A 24,048-nucleotide genomic window follows, 5' to 3' on the forward strand; every position below is an offset into this window, starting at 1 on the left:
GCTAAGGCATGGAGAGGACTCAAGGGACAAAGCAGCACAGAAATCTGGGCAACTGGGGGCAAGAGATCCCATCACAGGAGTTTCTGTTGAGCATTTGAGGCTCAGCAGGAGAACACAGCTCACAAAATATATGGGTTCCCTCCAGTCTCTGCTGCTCTTCCATGTCTCACACCATCTCCATCCCCCCCAGCAATGCTCCTCCATCCGTGTTCTGTTCTCTTGCGGCTAGGTCACCCCCAGCGTGTGACCCTTGAGAAAACACCATTGGGTCTGTCAATTTGAGCACCTTGGTCTCAAAGCAAAGTCAAAACAGACATCACAGAGAACACAAAATCTTACCTCAACAATATCTGAATTCGTTCGACTCTCATGCGGCTCATTATACTCGGTATATTTCAGCAGCACTTTGTCCATATCGGTGCTGGCATACTGGAACAGTTTGTTGGTGCTGTTGAATATGATCAGAGCAATCTCGCAGTCACACAGAACACTCAGCTCATAAGCCTTCTTCATTAACCCAAATTTCCTCTTTGTAAATGTCACCTGGAGAAAAAAAAAAAAAAAAAAAGCCATAAAAAATCCCCAAATTAATCTTTGTAGTCCTTCTTTGTTTTGGAAATATATATGACTGCTGTTGTCCCTGAATTGAGCAAGTTCAGAAGGAAAGCCTATAAGTACACAGAGAGTTCCAAAATAGAATGTAAGTATGTGCATTTGCTATGTAAGTAAGGAAATTTAATTCTCACTACAAAATATTCAAGGTACAGGTAAAGGCTACAGTGCATTTTCTTGTAGTTCTACAAAGGTTTGATGCTACATCTTTGTAACATTTTAATTCCTGTAGTTTTCCCTTAAACACTCTTTGTACTGCGTACATCTCTGCCATCAATATCTTAAAGCTGCAGCTTAGATTTGCAATGGCAAATAGCTAGAAGACATGCAGTCAATTTCTGGTTTTGATAGTGATTTACTAAGATTCAATTACCACACAACTCCTGCTAAATTTTAGCAGAAGAAACTACTTCATACAGAATTTATGTAGTGTAAAAAAGATACGTTGTTCATGAAACACAGAATAGTTTTGAGGAAATATCTAGTATCAAAAAGTTAAGAACATCTTATTTAATGCTCAAGTTCTTATTTGAAAAATGAAAAATGTAAAGAAAGAATGAAGAAGAATGCTAGATAGCCAGGAAGTAATATCATCTTTGAAATAGGGTCTTTTTTTTTTTTTTTTTTAATATATATTTTTATTTTTTATACACTGATGTAGCACACTTTATCTCCTTTCAAATTAGATGCTCAGAAATATGAACTGACATTTTTTAGTTCAATGGACTTTGGTCATGTTATAGAGGTAAAAGCAGGGATGTGCTTAGAGTTCTGAGTAGGTCAGCTAATGTCCTGACACTTGATGAAAGCCTAGGCAGTAGGAAAAACGTCTGTACTCTACATAACTATAACTTTCCACAGAGACTGTTTTGACAAAGAAAGACTCTGCACAGCATATAAATGCTTTTTTTTCTTTCTTTTCTGCACTAGCTTACAAGCTCCAGTAAGACATGTGGCTTAGAATAAGAAACGTCCATTGGTTGCTTTAGCTAATAATATGCTTGAATTTGTTTCTCTTTGTTCTGTTTCTTCATGTACACAATTTTCCACCAAGTTTATGCGTTATTGCATAAATGTGAATTTTTTACATGTATTTTCTTCTCTATTAATTTTGAGTGAAAATATTTTTTTCAGATAAAATGTGGTTTTGTTAATCAAATTTAATATGTAGACAGAGTATTTGATACAACAAGGACAGGTGATCACAAACCAAGTTTGTAAATCAGCCCAATCCCATACTTGTTTCTCAGTTTCTTAATGAGTAGTATCTCTGCACTTTAACGCTGTGGCAAGAAGATTCCTTTCTACGCAGTTCATAAGGCTGCTGTTTTATCTAGTCACACTCCTAATGCAGGATAATGCTAACTACAACCCCAGCCTACCTTAAGATCCCACCAGGTCATGCCTTGGAAAACGTGACCTTTAAGTATTTCTAATCCTTATTTGTTAGTCCATCTCAAAAAGATAAGGCTCTGTACCAATAGTATGAACAGTTATTCTCCCAAATGTATATTGAATATCATTCCTTTTCTTGTCATTTCAATCTCTTTAGCCTCTGTCAATGTACTGTTAAGAAAGATGGGCTGCTATTAAGTACAATTATTCAAGCATTTTATAAATACATTTTCCACGGTCCTGGTCTCAAGTATGTATAGTTGATTTTAAATTCTATCTAAATTTGTCTGTCTCAATAGCTTTTGATATTTGGAATGAATAATGTGATAGGTAACAAAATGTCATTCAAATTCTGAAAAATAGACTAGTCTTTCAAATACTGCTTTAATGTTTTCTCTGATTACAGAAAATTGCAATGTGTTTGTTGAAACATATATATATATTTAACATTTAGAAAAAGCTAAACATACAGAAAATAAAATGGACTAACTCAACATATTTTTCTGCATCTAAAATGCCTTTCAATCAACTTTTTGACCACAGTGCTGTAGGTGGAGTGTCTCTACACAGTATGGTTTCTGTTGCACATAAACCTCAGAATTTAGCATGTTACAGCTTCTTACCATCAAAGTACACTCCAGTACAGAAATATCTTTAAAGCCACTGTTTGTGTTTACTGTTAGGTCCTCCTGAACATTTAGAGTAACCACACAGCTGTGCTGCATAGCACATACTTATTTCATAATACTTATCCCCAGAATGATACTGGTTAGAGTTCCTTTTTGTGGAAGCTGAAAAAAGAACAAGAGATAAGCTAGACTTTTTTTTTTTTTTTTATAAATATATATACTTTTTTTTTGTAATTTTTTTTTCTTTTTTTTTTTTTTTTCTTTTTTCCCTTTATTTAAAACATAATCTTAATTTCTCTGAATTTGACTTGCTCTTAACTACTTGAACTTTCAAATATTTTCAAAATCTATCAGATAATATTTTAGCCACTGCTGCTTGGTGCCTTAAAAGCAATCACTGTCTGTGCAATGATCTTCAATGTTACTTTTCCTTTCAAATATGCTATTCATTGTGTCATATCTTTACATATATATATTGCATATTTATATATGTAAAATTAACTTGCTTTTACAACAGTTTCTATGAGTCATCTTGTATTTTCAAATGTATAAAAAAATGTATCTCTGTAATCTCAAGAAATATTAATACTCTTCAAGCCATTTAGCAACAAATGGTCTTCTTTCATACTCTCTTCTATGTGGCTACCTAAGTAAGATGAACAAACTTCTCTTCCATAGTCCTTAATATTTTGTTGAGTTATAGAAGTAGGCAACATCTTTACTTAACTTCTCTCTATAGTCTCAATTTGTTAATCATTTATTATGTTAATCACACTCAGCTAACCTAGAAGTATCTAATGAACATTATTAAGATAGCATACAGTATTATAGTATTGCAAAAAAAAAATAACCCAAGTGGTAAAAAATAACACAAGTTATTAAAAATATTTAGCATTTGGTCTTTTTTTTTTTTTTTTTTTTTTTTTTTTTTTGTCTAGGTGGAAGGCATGAAATCTTAAGATGCTAGTCCTGCACTTTTTCTTGAACTGACTCAGCGCTGAAAATTAACAAGACACACACAATCCACATGAGCTTTTGAGTAGCTCCATGTACCAAAAATCTGAGTGGTCACATAGTCTCACTGTCCTATACTACATTCAAAATTTTCAGTCAAGATAGTATCGTGTATCAGCTTACAATTTAATTTTGTCATTTCACATAAAGAGCATTAGTGAGACTGAAAGTAAACACACATACAATGTGACAATTTACATATTTGAAACATATTTGAAAAAAGGATAACCAAAATACTGCATGCATTTCAACAGTACCTGCTTAATATTTAACTTTTTTTTTTTTTTTTTTTCAGTGGCAAGAATCAAAACACTTAAGTATTCTTTCCTGTAAATATTAATTAAGATATGATTATGCCTGCTGTCTAAACCACTGATAATCTGCAGATCTTTTTCATGTTATAGTTTTTCTGATTTTTAGAAGAATGATAGGCAATGCATGAAGTCCTCTTTGTGGGCTATAGTATTTTATAATGATAGTGTGAGAATTGGGAGGAATGAAAGTGGAGTGGAGGGAGGAAGTGGAATAGATAAGAAACCAGCATTCAACAGTTTTTCAAAACTTTTAAGCATGTATATATAAAACACAAGGTTTGAAATAGTGACATTGTTCCTAAATACTTTTATGAGGTTTTTTTATGCATAGTTTAAAATGTATTGCAAAAAGAGCAGTGTGTAGAGAGTACCACATTCTCATTAAACATGAGAAAAAATAACTGAATTCCAACCCTGTACATTAATAAAAACAACAAAAGAACCCAAACACTAGCCTAATACTACCACTACTCTTAACACTATCATTCATTTATTTATTACAAGTTCACTTTAAAAAACTTAAAACCATCCTCTTGACAGTGGTACCTAGTGGTACCTAGAAGTTAGGTTACTAAAATCCTGCAGCATTTTTATATGTGAAGAAGTGTAAATGCTTATGACTTTACAGATGCTGCTTTCAGATACTGGGAAAATTAAAAACACAGTGATGGAGTGAGCTTCCAACTTCCTTGATATAAGTCAAGGTAAGCTTTTTATACATTTCAGATTAAATTCTGGCTAACGGTGAAACCTACAGTATGTGCTAAAGGAAAGGCGTTGACAAAAGAGGATTGTTAAAAGGACATCTTTCCACTTCAGTTCTGGCTCTTCCTTAGTAAGATGGAAACACCTCTCAGCTAACTCTTCAGGCATAAAGCTGCAAGAGTCTTCTGATGGATGTTTGATGGACTAGTTGCTGCAGACAGTCTGAATACATGGCTACATGAGCACACACTGTGATATTTATTTAGTTGGTAATTTGGCCCAGAGGCAGCCTTTCTTACTTAATCTCTAGTAACTAAATCTCTAGTAACTTAATCTCTAGTAACTAAAACTTACTAAAACTAAATACACTAGAATGTAATGTTTTTTGATTATGAGTAAGAATTCATTCACGTCCTGAAATTTAAATATGTGTTCATATGTGCATGTGTGAATGAGTCCATCCGATGTTTCAAACCAGGTACTCTACTAGTTGATGGTAATAGTGGTCACTGGCAATAGTCTCAGCTAAATCTGTAACAAGAGTAATAGTTCAGCTAAATCTGTAACAAGAAGAGTGGGCTTCTTATAGATGCTAATTCATCAGCGGAGGGACAGAAACAAATATAAACACTCCCAGCTGATGAACACGGCCTACAGGACACTTTATGTGTCTGTCTGTCTGTCTGTCTGTCTGTCTATCTATCTATCTATCTATCTATCTATCTATCTATCTATCCGTCCATCCATCCATCCATCTACCTACCTATCTATTTATTTAAATTCAGGCCCTTCCAGTCCTTCTGAAAACTCACACATTCGGAGAGGCTGATTTTGGATGGCCAAGCCATTACACTGATACTATTATAAATATTCATCACTAACAATCACAGCATATGTGCTAACATTTTCTGGTTTGAAAGTAGCAGTCCTGTGATCTTTCAAGCAATTCAGTCCAGTCTGTGGCAAAGTATCAGTGCTCCCCTTACTTATTCCTATCTGTATTATAAAGATATATAGTTGCTGACACAGGAAAATGAGAGAAACAGGGACTGTGCACATAATACTGCCCATGTATGTTTCCTGCCATTAAACATGTGTGAGCGACTAGTCAAAAACAGGGATGACTGATGCACAGAAGTATCTGTTACCGATACTGCCTGGTCAGTAAGAAATATGATTCTCTTTCCCCTTCTTTCATCCAGAATGTCTAAATTTTTGACACCAGGGCTGGAGTAGGCATGGTAGATAAAAGGCATGTGACAAATAGGAGGTACTATGTGAGCAATCTACCTAACTTTCAACAAAAATAAAGTCAAATTGGCAATGTATAAACCAAAGGGCTCTTGACTAAAATGCACTGCCAGGCACCTAATCCTACCGTATGTTGAAAATCCAAATAACTACTAGAGAGGCAAGAGCTCTTGTCATATTTTTTTTTCTTCCACTTCCTCCCATTAGATTTGTGCTTAAAGCTGTTTGTCATATGATGAGGCTTGGCTGCAACAATCTTTACAGCACACTCAGTGGGCCTGGGAAGAAGCACCAGTGCAGGATTCGCTCTAGACAAACCTCCCTTTATGCTACGCTTAGGCATGTCGTATTAAATGAAAGGCTCTTTAAAGAGCAGTGAAGAACCCTTCGGCAGCCTGCTTCCATATTCTTGTTACCCTCCAGCATAATTTACAAGGATGAGACAGCAGTGATTTATGCTGGTAAAAGAGCTATTGTCTTGGAAAGCCTCAAGCGAATTGAGCTACAACTTGCTGAATAGTCCAGATAAAGAGGAGTTCTAAGCAGGATGCCCTAAAATTATAGCTATAACAAATAAAATGTTCATTATTAATCTCTTCAAAAAAGAAGGTTTTGTACTTCTTTGTTATGTCCTGTTTTTAGTATACCAGTACATAAATAACAGATCAAAAACTTAAAATAGTGATACTGTTCAGTCTGCCCAAATTCTACACAACATGATGGATCTCTGAAATAAATTTTTCCATTCTAAATTAAGAGAAGAGGGATAATTGGAAGACGTGTTAATTAACAGATGATACTGCAACTCAGAAATTAGTACATTACGCTTCCCGCTTTAAAATACAAATTAAGCTCTAAAAACAGACAGGGATGCAAGAATAATAACAGATAATCTCTGATACACATCACTTCCTTTGTTGAATCAGAGAGATAAGATTAATTTCATTATATACAGATGCACATATACATATGTATTTTAGGTAGAGAGATCATATTAATGAAAAAATCATCTTTATCAAGCCACAGTAGATAATACATTAATACATAATACTCAAGAAAGCTAACTTTTTTTTTTTTTTTTTGTATACTATCACCAATTCAGGCAGGTACAAATAGATGTTTAGGGTAAAAAACATGTTTACTAGTTCTGTGCTGCTTAAATGTTCATAAGGTAAAGGTCAAAGAATATTTCATTCCCTGCTGAGCAAATGGTCAGGAAGCACATTTGTCTGCATTTCCTGTCATAACAGGAAGAGTGTAACTTCTTCCTCTCTACAATGGCTTCAGTTCTGCTTCCCACCTCCAGCTCTTTCTCCCTCAGGGCTTTCCAAGCCATTCCTTGCAAGACAGCAAGGCCGTGCCTCTGTTTTCAGCTCCGCTGTGCTGGCAGATGCCTCATTCACTACTGCTCTCTCCTTAGGCTTCTTGCTCACACTTAAAATTGAAAGTAATTTGACCTAAATATTTACCTCATGCTAATTCACTCTAAATTATGTTCAGAACATACATTTACAATACAAGCACACTTAACCTGAAATATAAGGCATTCTACAAATGCATGGTTCAGATCGGCAGCTTTCCTCCAAATTTACTTCTCAGGTAGCCTTATGCAATGTGAAAAATGCTGTCTCAGATCTTAGAGATCACTACAGTTTTGGAGTCATTAAAACTTGGGATTGTATTCTTTGCTAATGGAAGCCTAAATTTACCTCTGGAAAACAAAACAAAACAAAACCAAACAAAACAACAAACAAACAAACAACAACAACAAAAAAATAACACACAGAAATGTGATCTAACTGTAATGCTAAAATACCAGTGACGTGTTCTAAAGCATACAATTTAATTTAAGCAAGCAAGCAAGCAAGGTAATTCAAATATGTAAAAGTCAAAGGATATGTCATGATTAAGACAATGGTTCATTGAGCAGAATGATGCTTAGTTGTAGAGATAAGCATCTATGGCTTTATATGGAAACATTCTCTAGGGTGAGTGTGAGTGTGTGTGTGTGTGCGTGCATGTGTGGAAAGCACACAGTTTCTGATCCTGAATAAAACTGAGACTGGAAAATCAGGAAATTGGTGGAAAAAAGCTTCCTGTATAGTTTGTGTTCATGTTAGTACTAATATGCAATGCTTTTCTCGGTTTCTACAGGGGAGTTTCTCATTCAGCTGATAGTCTCTTTGCTTTTAAATAGAACTGAAGCATAGATAAAAATAGATGCATGAGGCTGAAATTAGTTTTGAAACTAGCAGCATTAGGTATCGAAGTCAGTAGAACAAATCTAGGTCTTCCTGCAAATGGTCATTTCCTTCTAGGATATTCTTCCCCTGTTCCATAACCTCACTTTGCTTATCTGCCTTAATTTGTTCTCTATGGGCCTGATAACTGCAGTCAGTCTTGTTTTATAACTTTGCAGATCTGCTGGAATCAAAGGATGATAAAAAAAGTCTGTTCATGAAAAAGTTAAGTAGTGAGTGTTTATTACTGTAATATCCCATATAATTACTTAGATGTGATCATTTGAAGGGGTGTTTAAAGTATTTAATACCTTAATATAGAAGTATACACTTCCTATGGTATTTAATAAAACTTGAGACCCCAGCAACTCATTACAAATTGGAAGAGTGTGATAAGCTCAACTCAGTTTTAACCATGAATCCATCAACAGTGTGCTTCAGAAGCTGGAAAATGCAGAACTAGTGATCAAGGTGATCAGAGAGATCACCATATAAGAACAGATCTTTCTGGATACTAACTAGAAAAATCAGCATATTAAAATCAGAGGGTATTTCAGACCTGATGCCATAATGTGATTGGGTTAATCAGTCTTTCCTGGGTCAGTGTACCTCTGGGTTTAGCTCTCAGACCATGGATTTAACATGACATTTTGCAAGTGACCTTGTATAGCAGCAATACAGGATCATTACATCATTACACCTATTTATTTTAAGCCCTGTCTGGACTGTTGTGAAGGAAGTTTCAGATGATCCCGGCCTACAGTAGACCACAAAAGGCCCTCAAAAAAGCTAATAAAATATTTCAAACTGTTGAAAAATGAATAGAAAATTTATAAGGACTTTTCTGAGGGGACTGAATGCAATTTTTCCTTCATATGTTGACAACGACAGAACTACTTTTTTCAATTAAGAAAACCCATGAAAATCATATTCACCACTCACACCACTCACGTCCTTGCAAATGCCCTTCGTCTTTTTTTTTTTTTTTTTTTGTTTTTTTTTTTTTTTTTTTAGTAATCCAGAATTCTTCATAGCAGCCTTCACCAATGTGTCTAATGGCAATTTCTGCATAGTGAACTTGTAGCTGTCAGGAGCTTCCAACATCCATTTTCAGTTCTAAAATTTTTGGCTATCAGTTCTCTTGGTGGTACAACTAACATCATGTATACAGTTGACCCTGATGAGTGGCGGTCAATGTTACCATGATTTCATGAGCCCAAGCAACAACAGCAGCAATTTATTCCATACTTATGAAGAGTACATACCCAGTGTCATAATAGGAACAAGAAAGTGTCTAGTCATATTGACTGTTTATAACAGGATTCTCTTGAGAATTTTCATTTACATTTAAGACCATGATGGTAACCAAAATACCCAAATAAATATACAGTCTAACCCTGGCTCTCTGTCTGTCTCTGGCGAGGAGCAGAGTGAGAGGGAATTTTTTGGATGGGCATTTATGAAAGTGGCACAACTGGGGTTAATCACAGAAGATTCAGACATCCTTGCTGCCTTTGTCATCACACAGTAACTATGATGGCCAGGAAAATAGAGCCAACTGGCAACCCACATGAAACAACATTAAATTAATGACTCCTCCTAGTTAAAAGACTGAATTCTTCACTCACTGAAGTCAATGACAGAGCTCTCGCACAGTCCAGCGTTACAGGACTGGGCCTCTAATGTCTAGGTTGCAGTAGTTTAACTTATCCCAACATTTTGAAGTTTCAAGTAGTTTCTGGAAAACTAGAGATCACACAGCATATTGCACATTTTCATGAGATTTGCAGCCAGAGACATATGACTCTTTGCACGGTGTCAACTTATATTTATTACCAGTATGGTCACTAAAGTACACAAATCCAGCCAACTAGACTTGCTCTAGAAATCCTCTTGAAGGGAGGTCAGCACTATTTTTGTCCTTCCCTATCCACTTGTACAAGCCCTTTGAACAGTAGGGGAGTCTCCTGCCACAGCAGTGTGGAAGAAAACAGCAGTTATACTGAGAGAACAAGGACCCCATTCAACGGTTAGCCTAAATAGCTAGTAGGACACTGGGCAAATTAGTAGAAAAGCAAGGACAGCAATCATCTCCCACAGACCTTGTAGTAGTTTATATATATATATATGTATATTTGCACAATCTGTATTATCTAAAAAGATTCATCCTTGCAGTGAGGGAAGTCAGAAGAATTCAACTTTAGCTATACCCCCTGGTCCAATACACACTTTGCATATTTCTCTGTGTGTGTGCTGTCCTGATGAGAATTCATGTGCTTGATTATGCTGAGGATGCACAGTCATGTACATCATGTTCCCGTCTTACATGCCTTGTACTTGTGATACTATACTGAGTTTGCATTTTTAAAAAAACAACAACACAGTTTCAAGTCAACAGATTTGCTGCTGCTTTTGCGAACATGTTTAAGACAGGTGGTAAGAAGGGAAACAAAACAAAACAGTTTTATAAACTGAATAGTCCTTCATCCATATCCAGGTAAATGGAGTTACAAATAAATATTGCAGAACTGTGCTTTAGCTGGTACCTTAATGTTTTAATCAAAAACTTTTATTTATTTATTTATTTATCTATTTATTTATTTATTTATTTGGTGCAACTTTTAATCTATGCTGTTCTTTCAGGATATTTATGTCATCAAAACAAACAAACAAACAAACAAACAAAACAAACAAAAAACCAATAATATAAAACAGTTACTCTTTTAAGGTTACTGTAAGTTAGACAACAAATCAGCTGATGCACCTCCTAACAGAAGCAGCAATGGGTCATGGGATACATTATATTTGAAGAGAGAGTGAGGCTTATGCAACAGTAGATATCTTAAAAACAGTTAGAAGTATAACCAACTCTTAGTGAAAAGCTAGTTGTGTTTAATCATATATATATCTCTAAAACTGAAAAGCCTGATGCCATTGTCCAAATGAATCGGTGGAAATGTTTTCACTGGCTTCACTGAGCTTTAAATAAGAGAACTATATGCAAAGAGGATAAAACCAGTAGAATTGCTTTCTAAATTATGTTTCAATATATTAATAGAAGTGAGAAGCAGACTCAAGCCAATTATAGAGGGTAAAGTAAGGTAAATATATACATTCTGCTTGACAGTATATCTGACTAATCAAAATGATGGAAATTATCAAATAGTAGCAAGATAAACATTTTGTGTACTAGCACCACAGTTGTTCATATTCTACCATTTTAGTTTTATTGATGATTATTAGTACTGAATGTTGGTCATGGAAGCCTTGAAACTCTACAATAAATTACTTGAAACACTAACTGTATTTATTTTTAAAGTAAATTTAGCCTATTGAAAAATATCTTGTGTAAAACTGGGGATTAGATTCTTCATAAATATTATATTTGAGTAAATAAGTTTCCCTGATAGCAAAATTTTGCAATATTATTTGCAACATAATTCAGATTCACTTCATAAAGAAAACCTGGCAGCATGGCAAAGTTCTGAACAACTGGTGTCTTAATGTTTAATGATAAATGAAGTTCAATATTTCAAATCCAATTTCAATTCCAAGCTATAAACCAATTAAAACAGATACAGTGGTGTCTTTATGTTGATAGAATTATTGCTTTTTGGCTTGGACCAAAGCAATAGGAAGGGAAAAAAAAAAAAAAACAAAAAAAAACAACAACACACACACACACAAAACATATAGTTTTTGCTTTTAAGTGTGATTCTATGTCATGAACACAAGAGACTACTCACACTATGAGTTTTAAAAATTTGAGGAAAGAATACTTAAAAATTATAATTTGTTGTTATGCCTAGCTTGATTTTTATGATATTATAAAAACCTTGAAGTCTAAAGACAACATAATCACTTCCTAAGAAAAAACCTGGAAATATGAAGAAATTAATAGAACAAATGAAAATAATTAATATACTAATAGCAACTTAGTATCATTTTTTTTTTTTTTAAAAAAAAGCTACTGAATATTACTGCTAAATTGCAGGCACGTGTATGAAGAATGTTAATAGTAGCATTAAATAATTTTATGGAGAGCTTCTCACACTTGTGAATCTCCAGTTTCAACAAAATATCCATCCATTTGTTTACATCAGATGTAAACAGCATCGGCTTTTCACTGATTTTATTTTAAGATGCCAGTTGTTGAATTTTATCTTTCTTAAAACAGGAAAGTACTTTCTCTAGTTTATGACCATATTTTAACTAGCAGAGATAATGGTGATAACATTTAATGGCTACTCAGCCATTTCATCTGAAGCAGTGATAATACTTAAATAACCAATCCTGTTGGTTCTATTTAGCCATAGCATCAGTGAGGGAGACTTTATTTTATAAATACAACATGTCAATAGTATTTTATGTTGATTTTAGAATGTGTTAGGTTACTCAAATTCTTTTTAAAATTCATGTTTAGACAATAAAATACAAGATGTTCAGACAATATAAGATTTTTATAAAGTAGTGTCATTTTTATATGTTAGAGGTAAAAATAAAAACACTGTAAAGATGTAGAAAAATAATTTGTATCTATGAATTCAAAAGACTGTCCTTCTGCAAATAAAGTCATAATATAATAGTTCATAAAATATAGTACTAAAAGCCTGAATCCTGTAAGAACTTGCAGATGTGCTTAACCACAGATGTGCTTACTCCCTGAAGTCAAAGCAAATGCGGAGGGCACCCAAAGACTGATACACGTTCGTCTTTGTAGAGTCAAGGCCTCGAGTAATAAATTCCTAGGTATACATGCTTCTAAACTTAAAAAAACAAACAAACAAACAAACAGTGTTTGAAGGTTCTGGTTGTTTCCAAAAGTACTTTTTCTTTGACAGTCTTCCATATGTTGTTTACAGATATATACATATATGCACTTATAAAAAGTTATCATCTTTTCAATCACATTTGAGAGTGATTGAGTCATCCTGGAGATACATTATGATGTTCAAAACCGGTATTTTTGCTACTCACCTGTCTGTTACGTTCATCCATAATCCTTGTAATCTGAATCTTTTTTCTCCCCATAGTCCCCGTTTTTTTTTCTCTCCTTCTTCCTTAAAATTACGTATTTTTCCCTTCTCTTTTCTTCCTCTTTCCCGTTTCCTCAAAACAAGCCTCCTTCTTCAGCACTTGCACTACTCAGTTCACAGTCCCCTGCATCCGTTCCTGCTAAACACAGAAAGGATATCAAATATTACTACCAAATTGATAACTGGATGAAAGGTATTATATGGAGCCAACCACGCATCCTAATTATAATTTATTGTAGAAGAAATTATAGTAAATTTGTACTGCTTCTAGAAAGAAACTTACAGAGTCATAATAATATCATTCAAAGTTTTTTTTTTTTTTTTTTTTTTTTTTTTTTTTTTCCCTGTTTATGGACAAACACACCAATATATCAAGAAATGAAGAAAAGGACTGAAATACATACTGACAAAACTTTAACAGAATTAAAAATCTCTAGATTTAAATATCACTTACTGCAGTAATATGAAAAATTATCTAAATCAGAGACTTAATGAACCTTTCTGTACCTATGTATGCTAAGTAGGCCAGCTAATTCATTTCTGAAAGGAAAACAATCTTGTGTTTTGACAGCAGAGGTGATAATGTCCCCCATTATGCAAAGAGGATGGCCTTTTATTAAAGTGCTACTTGATATATGAGAGATGTCAGCTAGTTTAAATCCAACTTTTTAAAACTTTATTCTTTAAGAATGTAGCTTACTGCAAGTATTACTCAAGATACTAGAAGAAAATGTTAGTGTGTTTTCCCTCATATCATTTAAACATAAATTCCAAAGCAGCAAATATGTTCATCTTTCCTTGTAAAAATTATTGCACCAAAAGCTATCCAGCACAGAATAGGGACAGATGATAAATTAAGAATGTTTTGAAAAATACTTTCACTGTTTAATAAGGAATGAGTATTAGCTCCCCAGTTTACAATACTGATTCTGTCGCAAAAGTGAAGACTGTTAGATATGATAAAAACACATGATGCAGTAAACATTCCCTGCTTCACAAAACATCATAAATCACAAATTTCCATCATGTCCAAAATATTTTAGCATTACAAGACTAGATAAAAATGAAGAAAATACAGAAGTGATGTTCAGTATAGTTCTGAAGTAAAAAGTTTTTTTTTCTTCTTTTTTTTTTCCACCTTTGTTTGACTTATTTTTACATTTACATATTCTGAACATAAGAGCACAGAGTTATTTTTAATACAAAAGAGGAAAAAATCTTAACAAGATTATTTAAAATGATTTTTTTAATGCGTTTGTATTTGTTCCATTGTGTATTAAAAGTATTACCTTGGAAAGCAAAATTTAGTGAACTAAAAGCAGAGGCTGGTGTTTCCTTATTTATAAGTTCATAGTATTGCAGCCAACCTGATAAATTCTCTCAGTATGTTACGTAACACTAAGCTGATGTCCTGGCCATTTAATCCATTATTTGGCTCAGATTCAAAGCTACTGAGGTAGAAAAGCTAGACCTCAGTCAATCTTCAATTCTCTCTTGCTTTTCTCTGCATACATTAAACTTTAAATTGCTCAATGTTCTATCACTCTAAGAATAAAAATAAGTTAACAAGTAACCAGTCAGTCTGAGTTTTCTAGCTATCCACTATGATATAAACAATTTTCTGGGCAAAACAAACTTTCAGGTAAAACACTTGCTGCCTTTCTTTACATCAATTCCTTTTTATAATTATATTTTATATTTAAACATATTTACACATGCCTAAATCTTTACCACAATGCAGAGTGTGGCATATAACATGGACAACTTTAAAATGCCAATTTTATAAAAAGTACATGCTGCAAACATTTTTTGCCACACTTTTAACTTTTTGAAACAAGTTGAACTTTTCACTGCTTAAAAAGACATAATGGAACTATTTACAATAACAACAACAACAACAAAAGTCCAAAACTTTGGAAAAAAATAAATTGATCACATATTTCTAAAACTTTTTTTTTTTCTAAACAAAACTTGGAGACGTTCTTATCTGATACTCGGTGTTGACAAACAAAACCAGCCTATTTTTAGAAACAGTTTTAAATTTCCTTGGACTGGGTTTCTTTCCTGTTTTTCCACCAGTCTAACCTCTGATACAAAGAGCATGTGCATGTTTCCCATGCACATGCAGGGCCCAAAGGAGCCTAACAGGCTTTCTCTATAATGGTAAGCCAATACTCTAATCCACAGCAAATGCATATGGAACAATTTCCTCTCTTTTCATTCAGCTGAAGCCAGTGGCACTATCGGCTTACAGCGCTACGCCTGCCTAAGCTCTTATTCACTTCAAGGAGGAAGGTCACAGTGGACAGATTAGAGCGGTGGTGACAGGGTTAGCAAGGATGAGAGCTGCTTTGCAGATCAAGATGCCGATGCTGAGTGAGTTTAGAGAAAATCACTGAATGCTGAGAAAATCGACCAAGAAGGACAAATTTTAGTGAAGGAGCAATATGCTGAGTCCTTCCCACACATTTATCAGTTCCACGTTTAAGACCAGTCTTCAAACAACAAAAAACATTTATAGAGGGTTTAAAGTCAGAACAATAAAAATTCCTACAATCTACACAACATTGTCTTAAAATAATTCATAAAAGAGTTGAATGGTTGAATTTTGTTCTTCATTGCCTGGAATAATCCACTAACTACACTATCTTTATCTTAAGTGGCAAAGTGGATGCGCAGGTAGACAAAGATGTAGGAGCAAGGATGTTTTTGTTATTAAATATTATCATACAGTCTGAGAGAAACTGAAGGAGAAAACAGAATGTGTTAGATCACATGTATCTGATATACAGTTTGCAAGGAAACATGCTTCTACTTCAACAGGCAGCAGGTCATGTTTTCTTGCATTGATAAAAAAACTCTGTCTCCGTTTGCTTTTTGCTTACTAGTCTAATTTCAAATGAAAGGTATTCTGTTTGTCTGGCCAATATATTTTTTTTTTTTTTAAAGGAAAAAAACAAACTATAACTTCTGCTATTTATACTGCTACTAGAAACAATCTGAGACTGCTGTAGTTTTCCGTATCTTTGTCCTCCTCTTCATAAACATATATATGTACCAACACATACTGGTTTACTTGCTCTGCTTCATATATGTTTACCTATAGTTCTAATTGTGTATTCAGCACATACATTTGCACACGTGCATACATGAAGCAGATAGCTGGACTGAATCCAAATCAATTGGATTCAGATGAGTGAATCTAGACATCTGATTCAAGGGTTATAACCTTCAAAGGCTGGTGACTTCCGAGTCTAACAGAATGCAAAGATCTCGAGACCAACAAATCCCCAGGGCTGTTTTAGAACTTCACCAATGCTCCTAACACTTTTTGAAAGTTCCTGTAGGATTAAGCACTACAGTATCAAGTATTCAGTTTCCATTAACTGATAAATTATATTTCCCTAACATAAATAAAGCACACAAGCTAGAAAAGTTGAAAGTCCTACATGACTCAATAGTACTTGCAGGCTTTCATTATCCAAGAGAATCTAAAAAGGAACTTAAAATAATTCCAGAAGCTTTGTTGAAGTAACTGTCCACATAAAAGAAACCTTCCAACTTAATGACATGATTACATGCAAGCAGTTTGTATTTAAAGAAACACATAGTTACATGCTACAGTGCTACAGTCTTCAGCATTTTTTCTTGTTGCAAACCCAAACATGGAAAAAAAAAATCAGACTGCTTACAAAAAGAGGAACTTCATTTTTGGCGGGCTTCTGTTCACTATATGATTTGGCAGAGGCAGTGATAGTTGACGGAAGATTGATCTGAGATTTAAGAAGGGTGACAAAGACTAATGGACAAATGCAGCAGACCATTTGACTGCTCCTGTCTCTCTTTGCGAATGCTCATGCACAGACATACACATGCGCGCACACACAAACACATGCACACCCACTATCCCTTCTCTGCAACACAGAAGAATCTTGATAGAATGGCAGGAAACACGCACAGAGCGGGCAGGGAAGGATATGATGTCAGCAACCACGAACAATAAAAGGTGTAAAGGTGCTTCCTTCCCTAAACTGTTCCAGAAGTGCAAAATGGGAACCAAAACTCTCCACTTCCTTCTCCGAGCAGAACTGTCTGAATCTGCTTTGCTGCAACACCCCAGACAGAGTTCTTTGAACAAGGCACACCAGGGGCAATAAGGAGTATCAAAACAGGAGATTCATAGTATTTAATTTATAAACAAGAAGGTGGCAAGAGAACAGCTAAATTGAAAGGTGTGGGGGCTTAGTATTTTCATGGTTGCTTTACAAAAGAAACAAATTCATCATAAAGATTTACCTGTTCCATTATGAAGCTTGCATTCTGAATGGGTTAGTTTAAAACTGAAGAACCATACCAAATCTTTTTTATGTCATGATGCAAACAACAACAACAAAATGCTGTCCCCGTTCTCTTTCCAATCTTACTTAAGAATAAAGTCACTTTGAAGTCTATGAAAGCTTTGTGTGCAACCCCTTCTGTTTATTCAAAAGAGTTTTGAATCAGATTATAAATAAAAATCTAGATGTACCATGAATATATCAGCTATTTGCCTGATGAAAAATTAGCTGCAAATAATGAAACATTACTGTGAAAATACACAGCAGGGAATACATACTCAAATGAAATGGTCACTGAAATGTTATCTGTAAAAGCCTCAGCTGACCAAGACCCAAATGCAGACAAAGACCGCCACACAGTAAAGAAACAACTGGGCATACTGCATCAAATAAGGTCACTGTTCATCTTGGGTCTGTCACCTTGAGCCAGATAAAGTTGCAAAAATACAAAAAGAGTGAAAGTAATGTTCATCTCTCATGTTATCCTACTGAGATTAGTTGATATTACATCCAAGATAGAAGTAGTCCTTCACATTTAATGTGGTTTGGTTGCAGAGTCATTACGGAGGACACAGTTTGGCCCATTAACAGAAACGTTACGATAAAATTATATATGTCATCACCACGGTAATACATCAGTAAAGCAGAAATGGCACAATTTACGGTATGGTTATCCAGGCAGAAAGCCATGCAACAAATGAATCTGAGTCATCTTAAGGTTTCAAACATCTGTCCACAACATTCTGATTTAGAAATTAAACATAACCTACATTTATGTGTTTTGATCTTATGGCCAGACTGCCACATTAAAAGATGCGGAAGGGAGTTCATTTTAATCTACTAAATTTAACTCTCGAGGGATCAAGCATTTTGCTACAGGAAGTATAACACAAACATTTAGGCCATAATGGATGTAATATAACTGATGAAATACTATTGACTACTCAGGACAGAGTATGTCAAACTGAAAAAGACAATAGATAGAGAAAATATTTGTAATCTCTAAGTACCAATGCTCATTCATCTTCTCATTTATCTAATCTAAAACAAAAAGTAACTTTGGAAAACAAACACTGCCTACCCCCTAATTTATTGTGCAAGTTTAATTAACAACACAGAACAAATCAAGGGCAATGAAGTTCTGCTTCACTCCAGGAGTAAAAAGTTTTTTTCCATTGACATTCATATTCATTTATAATCTGATTTTATTCCCATTATACTGAGAATTTAGTAATGAATTTCAGAAAATTCTTCTTTTTCAACTGACTTGTTGTCTTGTAACATATACCATTAGTTAGTTGTATGGCTAAGAGGAAGAGACATGGGAATATCTGGCATTTTCAGATTTTTTAAATTTGGAGTTAAATGAGTACTTTGTTTCCCTTGTATCTGACAACTGTGGTCACTGTAGCCTAGAACTCAAATACTGTACTAAGTTATCTCATAGAGCAAGAACTTACACAATATGGGTGGAAGAGTTTCAGTTGCTATAGTTTTGTGAAGTTCCCCTGAAAAGCTTGTCTGGGCAAACTCAGCATCATTGCCAAAATAGCTGAGAGGATGATACTCCCTAACATTGGTCCTACCTCACCATGTCACAGACACTGCTTCTGTCCTGTTCTGTTCTGGACTGATATCTCGACTCTGAAAGCGGAGGCTGCATCTGCCTATGAGTTTCAGCTGATCCACACCTAAGTCGGAAGGAGAGGAGTGACTCCAGCCCACCTTCCAGAGATTGTGCTGAGAGTTGTCTTTCAGGCATAGAGGATGGTTTTCTGAATGGTGCACACATACTATACCAGCCCTGGATATGCTGATAAAGATTCACGGAAGGAGGGCCAAAGGCCTTCTGAAGGATTGTGGAATTTGCTACAGATGGTGAGTCATTCTTTGCAGCAGTGCACTGAAAGAGGAAGCAAACACTGGTAATCTAGATGAAAACTGATTGCCTGCAGCCCCATAAGAAGAGATATGCGCCTGTTATGCTTGACAAAGAAAGAAAGACTTGGCTAGTTTACAACTTTTTTTTTTTTTTTTTTTTTTTTCTTTCCTCTTCTTAAGGAACAAATGAACAGGAATATTTGATTTGTAAAGGAGAGGACATAGTCAGTAATGAATATTTTAATGAAAGCAATTAAGTGAAATGCTAGAATTCTAAAAGAAAACATACTCAAGAAAAGTTGATTTTAAATCTAGAGTGACTTGCAGGTGATATTTCAGTGTCTACCCACCACACAAGTGGAAAGAAAAACAAGTATTTTGAAAGAAAATTTTACAGGTTTCTGATTAGGTTCATGACAAATCTTTGGGCAGCTAGACAGACATAATGGGAGTCTGACCAATAAAAATGGAATAAGATCCTTAAAGTGTTTGGGAGACTGGCTCAAGTTTATCAAATCAAACAAGCTAATAATACAAGGGAATAAAGGATTGAAAGCTGAATCACTTAAATTGGTCTCAAATGGAGACAATGACTAGAAAAGTGAACCTGTCTGAAAATGAAACAGGGAAATTGGACTGCTGGAATTTCAGCTGGAAGTCTGAATAGTTTTGAACTAATAATTTGATTGGGTGGCATTATAACTAATAGATGTCTACTAAATACCAGGAAAAGTGTTTTACCAATTCAGTCCTCCATAGAACTGTCTGGAGGAGTAGAGGAAGCATTTCAGTGGTCAACAGGGTAAGATTTAGCATCTTTTGTGTTGCAGAAGTGCCTTGGAACTAATTTGGTCTTGATTTAACTATACTTAAGATATTTATGTTTACAGTTTGGGAGTAAAGGGTTTTGGAGGGTGTTGGCTTATTACAAGAAAAGTCTAAGATCTCTAGAGCTAAGTTATTGTATCACCTGTAAGTAATCTCTAGCTGTGGTTAAGATCTGGATTTACAGATTTGTTACCATTGCTTGTATGTGAGGAAGTCTGTGGTAAGGAACATAAATCCCCACAATGGCTTTTAAGAAACAGGGGACAATTCTAGGTATTTCTTGAAAATATTATGTACTGTAATTTTGAGTCTAAACTTGGGTACAAGTACCTGGAAATGCTGATACAGATGGCACAAAACTTTAGATACACCTCCATCAAAGAAAATAAGGTCTGATTTCCTGAATTATTCTATGTTATCAGAAAAGATGTTTGAGTACTTTATAATTTGCTGAATTGCAGAAATGCAAGTAAACTTGGTGAATGCACTTAGACCAAAGAGCTGGAGACGGCTGTCTGAGCTGTGATCAATGATCAGTACTGAAGTAATAGAGAGAACATATGGAGAAGACGACAAAATTCTGGGTAAAACAAGTGGACTTGTTCAGACTACACAGACCTTCTTCATCTAACATGCTCCAAAGGAATTTTGATCCTCCCTTTCTCACTCAAAGGGCATGGCAATTTGTAACAAAAGCTGAGTTCTGCTATTTTAAGTTTGTGCTGCATCACCACTTCATCTCTGTGAGGAGGAACAAAGATTAGGGTTGTAGAAACCCAATAATCATTTAGAAAAGAAATATCTTACACATTTGCTAATTAAAAAATTAATTTTTAGATAAAACAAGATTTTATAAACAGGAATTCTGTGACATGATTAAAGAGGGCAAAACATAAAAAGAAACAAAAGTCTTTTTAAAGTACTAAGCAAGAAAATGAGTGAGCACTATATTTGGTTGAAGGACTACACTGAAAATTAGGAACGATCATGTAGAATAGAGACAAAAACCAGGATGAAACTATCTTTAAGCTGGGAACATAAGTGCATAACTGAAAAACAAAACCCAAGATATGAATAAGTTCCTCATTAAAAAGAAAATATGTGGGTCTCTGTCAGACAACAGATTATATAGAAATGTTTTGAAGGGGTTGATAAAAAGGAACACTCTCCAACTTGAGCAAAGGAAGTGACAAAAATTATCAGGTTACAGGTTGGATTCAAGTAAAACTCTTTTGGGTTAGTGATGGGAAATATCTTGACAGAAAAACTGTATAAATATGCTATGGTTGTATAACTTATTTTTTTCTGACTGCAAAATGTTGCTCATGGTGTTGCTATTTTAAATGTTTAAGTAATGGTTGGAAGATGAAAGAAGACAGAGTGGGTAGGCTTACTGCTGGTGAGCATAACTTCTCTGATCTTGCAGACCTGGATACTTCAATAAAAGCCAACAAATAAAATATGTTCATTATTATTTTATGGAGTCTTGATTTGTGGCCATGAAAGGGAAGCTGAAAATTAAGATATATTGAAAGAGAGCTCAGTTATAGAAAATACAAGAACAGAACCATTAAGTAAAACTAAAGCAGAAACAGGTTTGGAGATATCAGTGATGAAGAGGGGAGCTCAAATTGTGAGCTGCACATTAATACCTGATAATGCACATTAATTCTCAAGTCTTGCTAAATTTAGAGATATAAAAAAATCCTTGGAAAGAAACAGTATCAAGGAATTATTTTAGTCCCTTTCAAGTTTCCCTGTCCTAATGGAAGCAACCTGTAACTCTGTGAATTCAGATAACTATTCAAGCTCAAAAGGGGCAGTATCTCTTACCCCCTAACGTGGGTGCTGGCTGCACAGTTCAGCTTCCTGACAGGGAACTGAAGCAATCAAATGTGAAGGACTTCAAGTAGGTGTCTGAAAGCCGCAGATGACCCTTAAATTCTGACCAAATCTTGTAAATATCTAGTGGTTTTGTTTCTTTGATTTTTTCAAAAATGTACTCTGTTGTAACCAGTCACCCACAGCCATCACTGACACGTCAAAATGGACTGCTTCTCAGGTAAAAATTTTAAATCCAGACAATGACTCAGATTTTTGTGGATCTACCCCTTTTTGCTAATGCAAATATAAATACAGATCCATCATTAGCACTGGAAAAGTTTGACAAGCTTTGCAGGCAGAGGTAATATCTATTAATTGTTATATTGAGTAACATAATTGGAAAAAATAAATCGTCTTAGGCTGTACAAGTTCTTTAGATCCTCAGGGTACCCAAAAGCTCACCTTTATTTCCAGCTGTATTATCTCTGCCTACAAAGATTCTCCTATTTACAATGTTATACCATCCCAGTTACACCTATTTTTTCTACATTTTTTCTAGATTTTTCTAGATTTTTTTTTCTACAAAACAGACCTAAGCACATAACTTCAACAAATAATTACTTTTATTAGTTTTCTAAAGCATTTCTTAGACAGGAATGATCATACACAAAGAAGTCCTACTTCTCTCTTTTGTGTATCCATTCTAGAAACACGCTCTTTTCCTGTTAATTCCCAACCTTCCCAGAATTGTGAAGAATTAAATGTAGTTCTAAAATGTAAAGTAGACTGCACAACATGGTGGAAAACTGCTGAACCACTAACTTTTCATAAATTCTGTGTAAATGTTAATATGATAAATATGAGCAATATGATACTCCCTGGACTCAACTGGTTGCTCAGAGATAGCTGCAGGCTTGAAATGGAAAAAAAAAAAAAAAAAAAAAAAAAAAAAAAAAAAAGGCAAGGGAAAGAAGGAAATATATCAATCTTCCTGATGACCATGACAGCTGAAAAGTCTACATTAGTGCTTCCAATCCCACTCAGACATTTTTTTTATTTTTTATTTTTCCCAAGGACAAAAGGAGATGAAATGTATGTCAGGTCCATAATAAGGCTAATAAAAAAAAATGAACACACCTTTATTTCACTGAATGAGAGCGAGGAACTGTCTCTGTCTGTGAAATATACATATTTTTCTAATGACAAAGCTCCTAAATTAGAATGGGTACATAAAGTACATATAATTTAAGCAGAAACAACTGAAATACACCAGTTCTTTAAAAAAAGAAAGAAAGAAAAAAAGTACAGCGGCATCAGTATAGCAAAACAGCAGTTACATTGTCATTATGAAAATCTGATACATCTTATGAGCCACATGATAAGAGATGTGAGCATATTGGCCGGTGTCAGCTGCATGGAATTTTGCATGTTTAGGATGAGATGTATGTTAGAAAAATTGAAGGTTCTGACCACCAAGAAATGATATACACTAGCTGTGCCTGCTATTGCTAGCACCCGTCATTCTTATACTGCAGCTACTTACTTTCTACCTCCTGGTTGTATCTTGACAAGAAGCATTGCAAGCATTCTACACTGGAAGATCCAGACTGGATTCCCACCAGTTTTGAACCAGAAAAGATGCAAAAGCAAACTGTATTACAGGAGAAGATAACATGGAGTTTGCTATGAGGGAGATACCAGAAAAGAAAAAGATGCCTTGAGACAAGAAATGTGCAAGGTGCCCAAAAAAAAACAATACTGAGGTATGTTATCTGTTAAGGAAGGAATTTTCTGTTGTTCTGGCTTAAAGGAATATTCTCCTTTTTTTGTTGTTGTTGTTTTTTTGGCCTTGGTGGTGGAGAAAAGGGAAAGCAATACATGTGTTTGTGTTAACAATATTAAGAGAGAAAGAGAGAGAATGGTGGAACAGAAGATACATGTCACACTGCAGAGTTTGATATGATAAAGAGCTAAAAATGCTC

General features: G+C 34.7%; 1 protein-coding gene across 18 annotated transcripts in view; it reads right to left on the reverse strand.

Annotated features, from left to right (window-relative positions):
- Nucleotides 1-24,048, reverse strand: part of MEF2C (myocyte enhancer factor 2C) — a 143,463-nt gene that overhangs the window by 68,990 nt on the left and 50,425 nt on the right. For 14 of the 18 annotated variants that reach the window (XM_035310346.1, XM_035310347.1, XM_035310364.1 and 11 more), the window contains 2 exons: nt 13,138-13,335; nt 340-543 (listed from right to left, as the gene is read on the reverse strand). In XM_035310346.1, coding sequence (XP_035166237.1) covers nt 340-543; nt 13,138-13,191 — 258 coding nt within the window. In that variant the 5' untranslated portion in view covers nt 13,192-13,335. Of the gene's footprint in view, nt 1-339; nt 544-13,137; nt 13,336-16,811; nt 16,815-18,422; nt 18,435-24,048 lie in introns of those variants that run through there. The other 4 variants (XM_035310348.1, XM_035310351.1, XM_035310350.1 and 1 more) reach the window with 2 other exon arrangements.

Source organism: Oxyura jamaicensis, chromosome Z, assembly GCF_011077185.1.
Source record: "Oxyura jamaicensis isolate SHBP4307 breed ruddy duck chromosome Z, BPBGC_Ojam_1.0, whole genome shotgun sequence".
Classification (NCBI taxonomy): Eukaryota; Metazoa; Chordata; class Aves; order Anseriformes; family Anatidae; genus Oxyura; species Oxyura jamaicensis.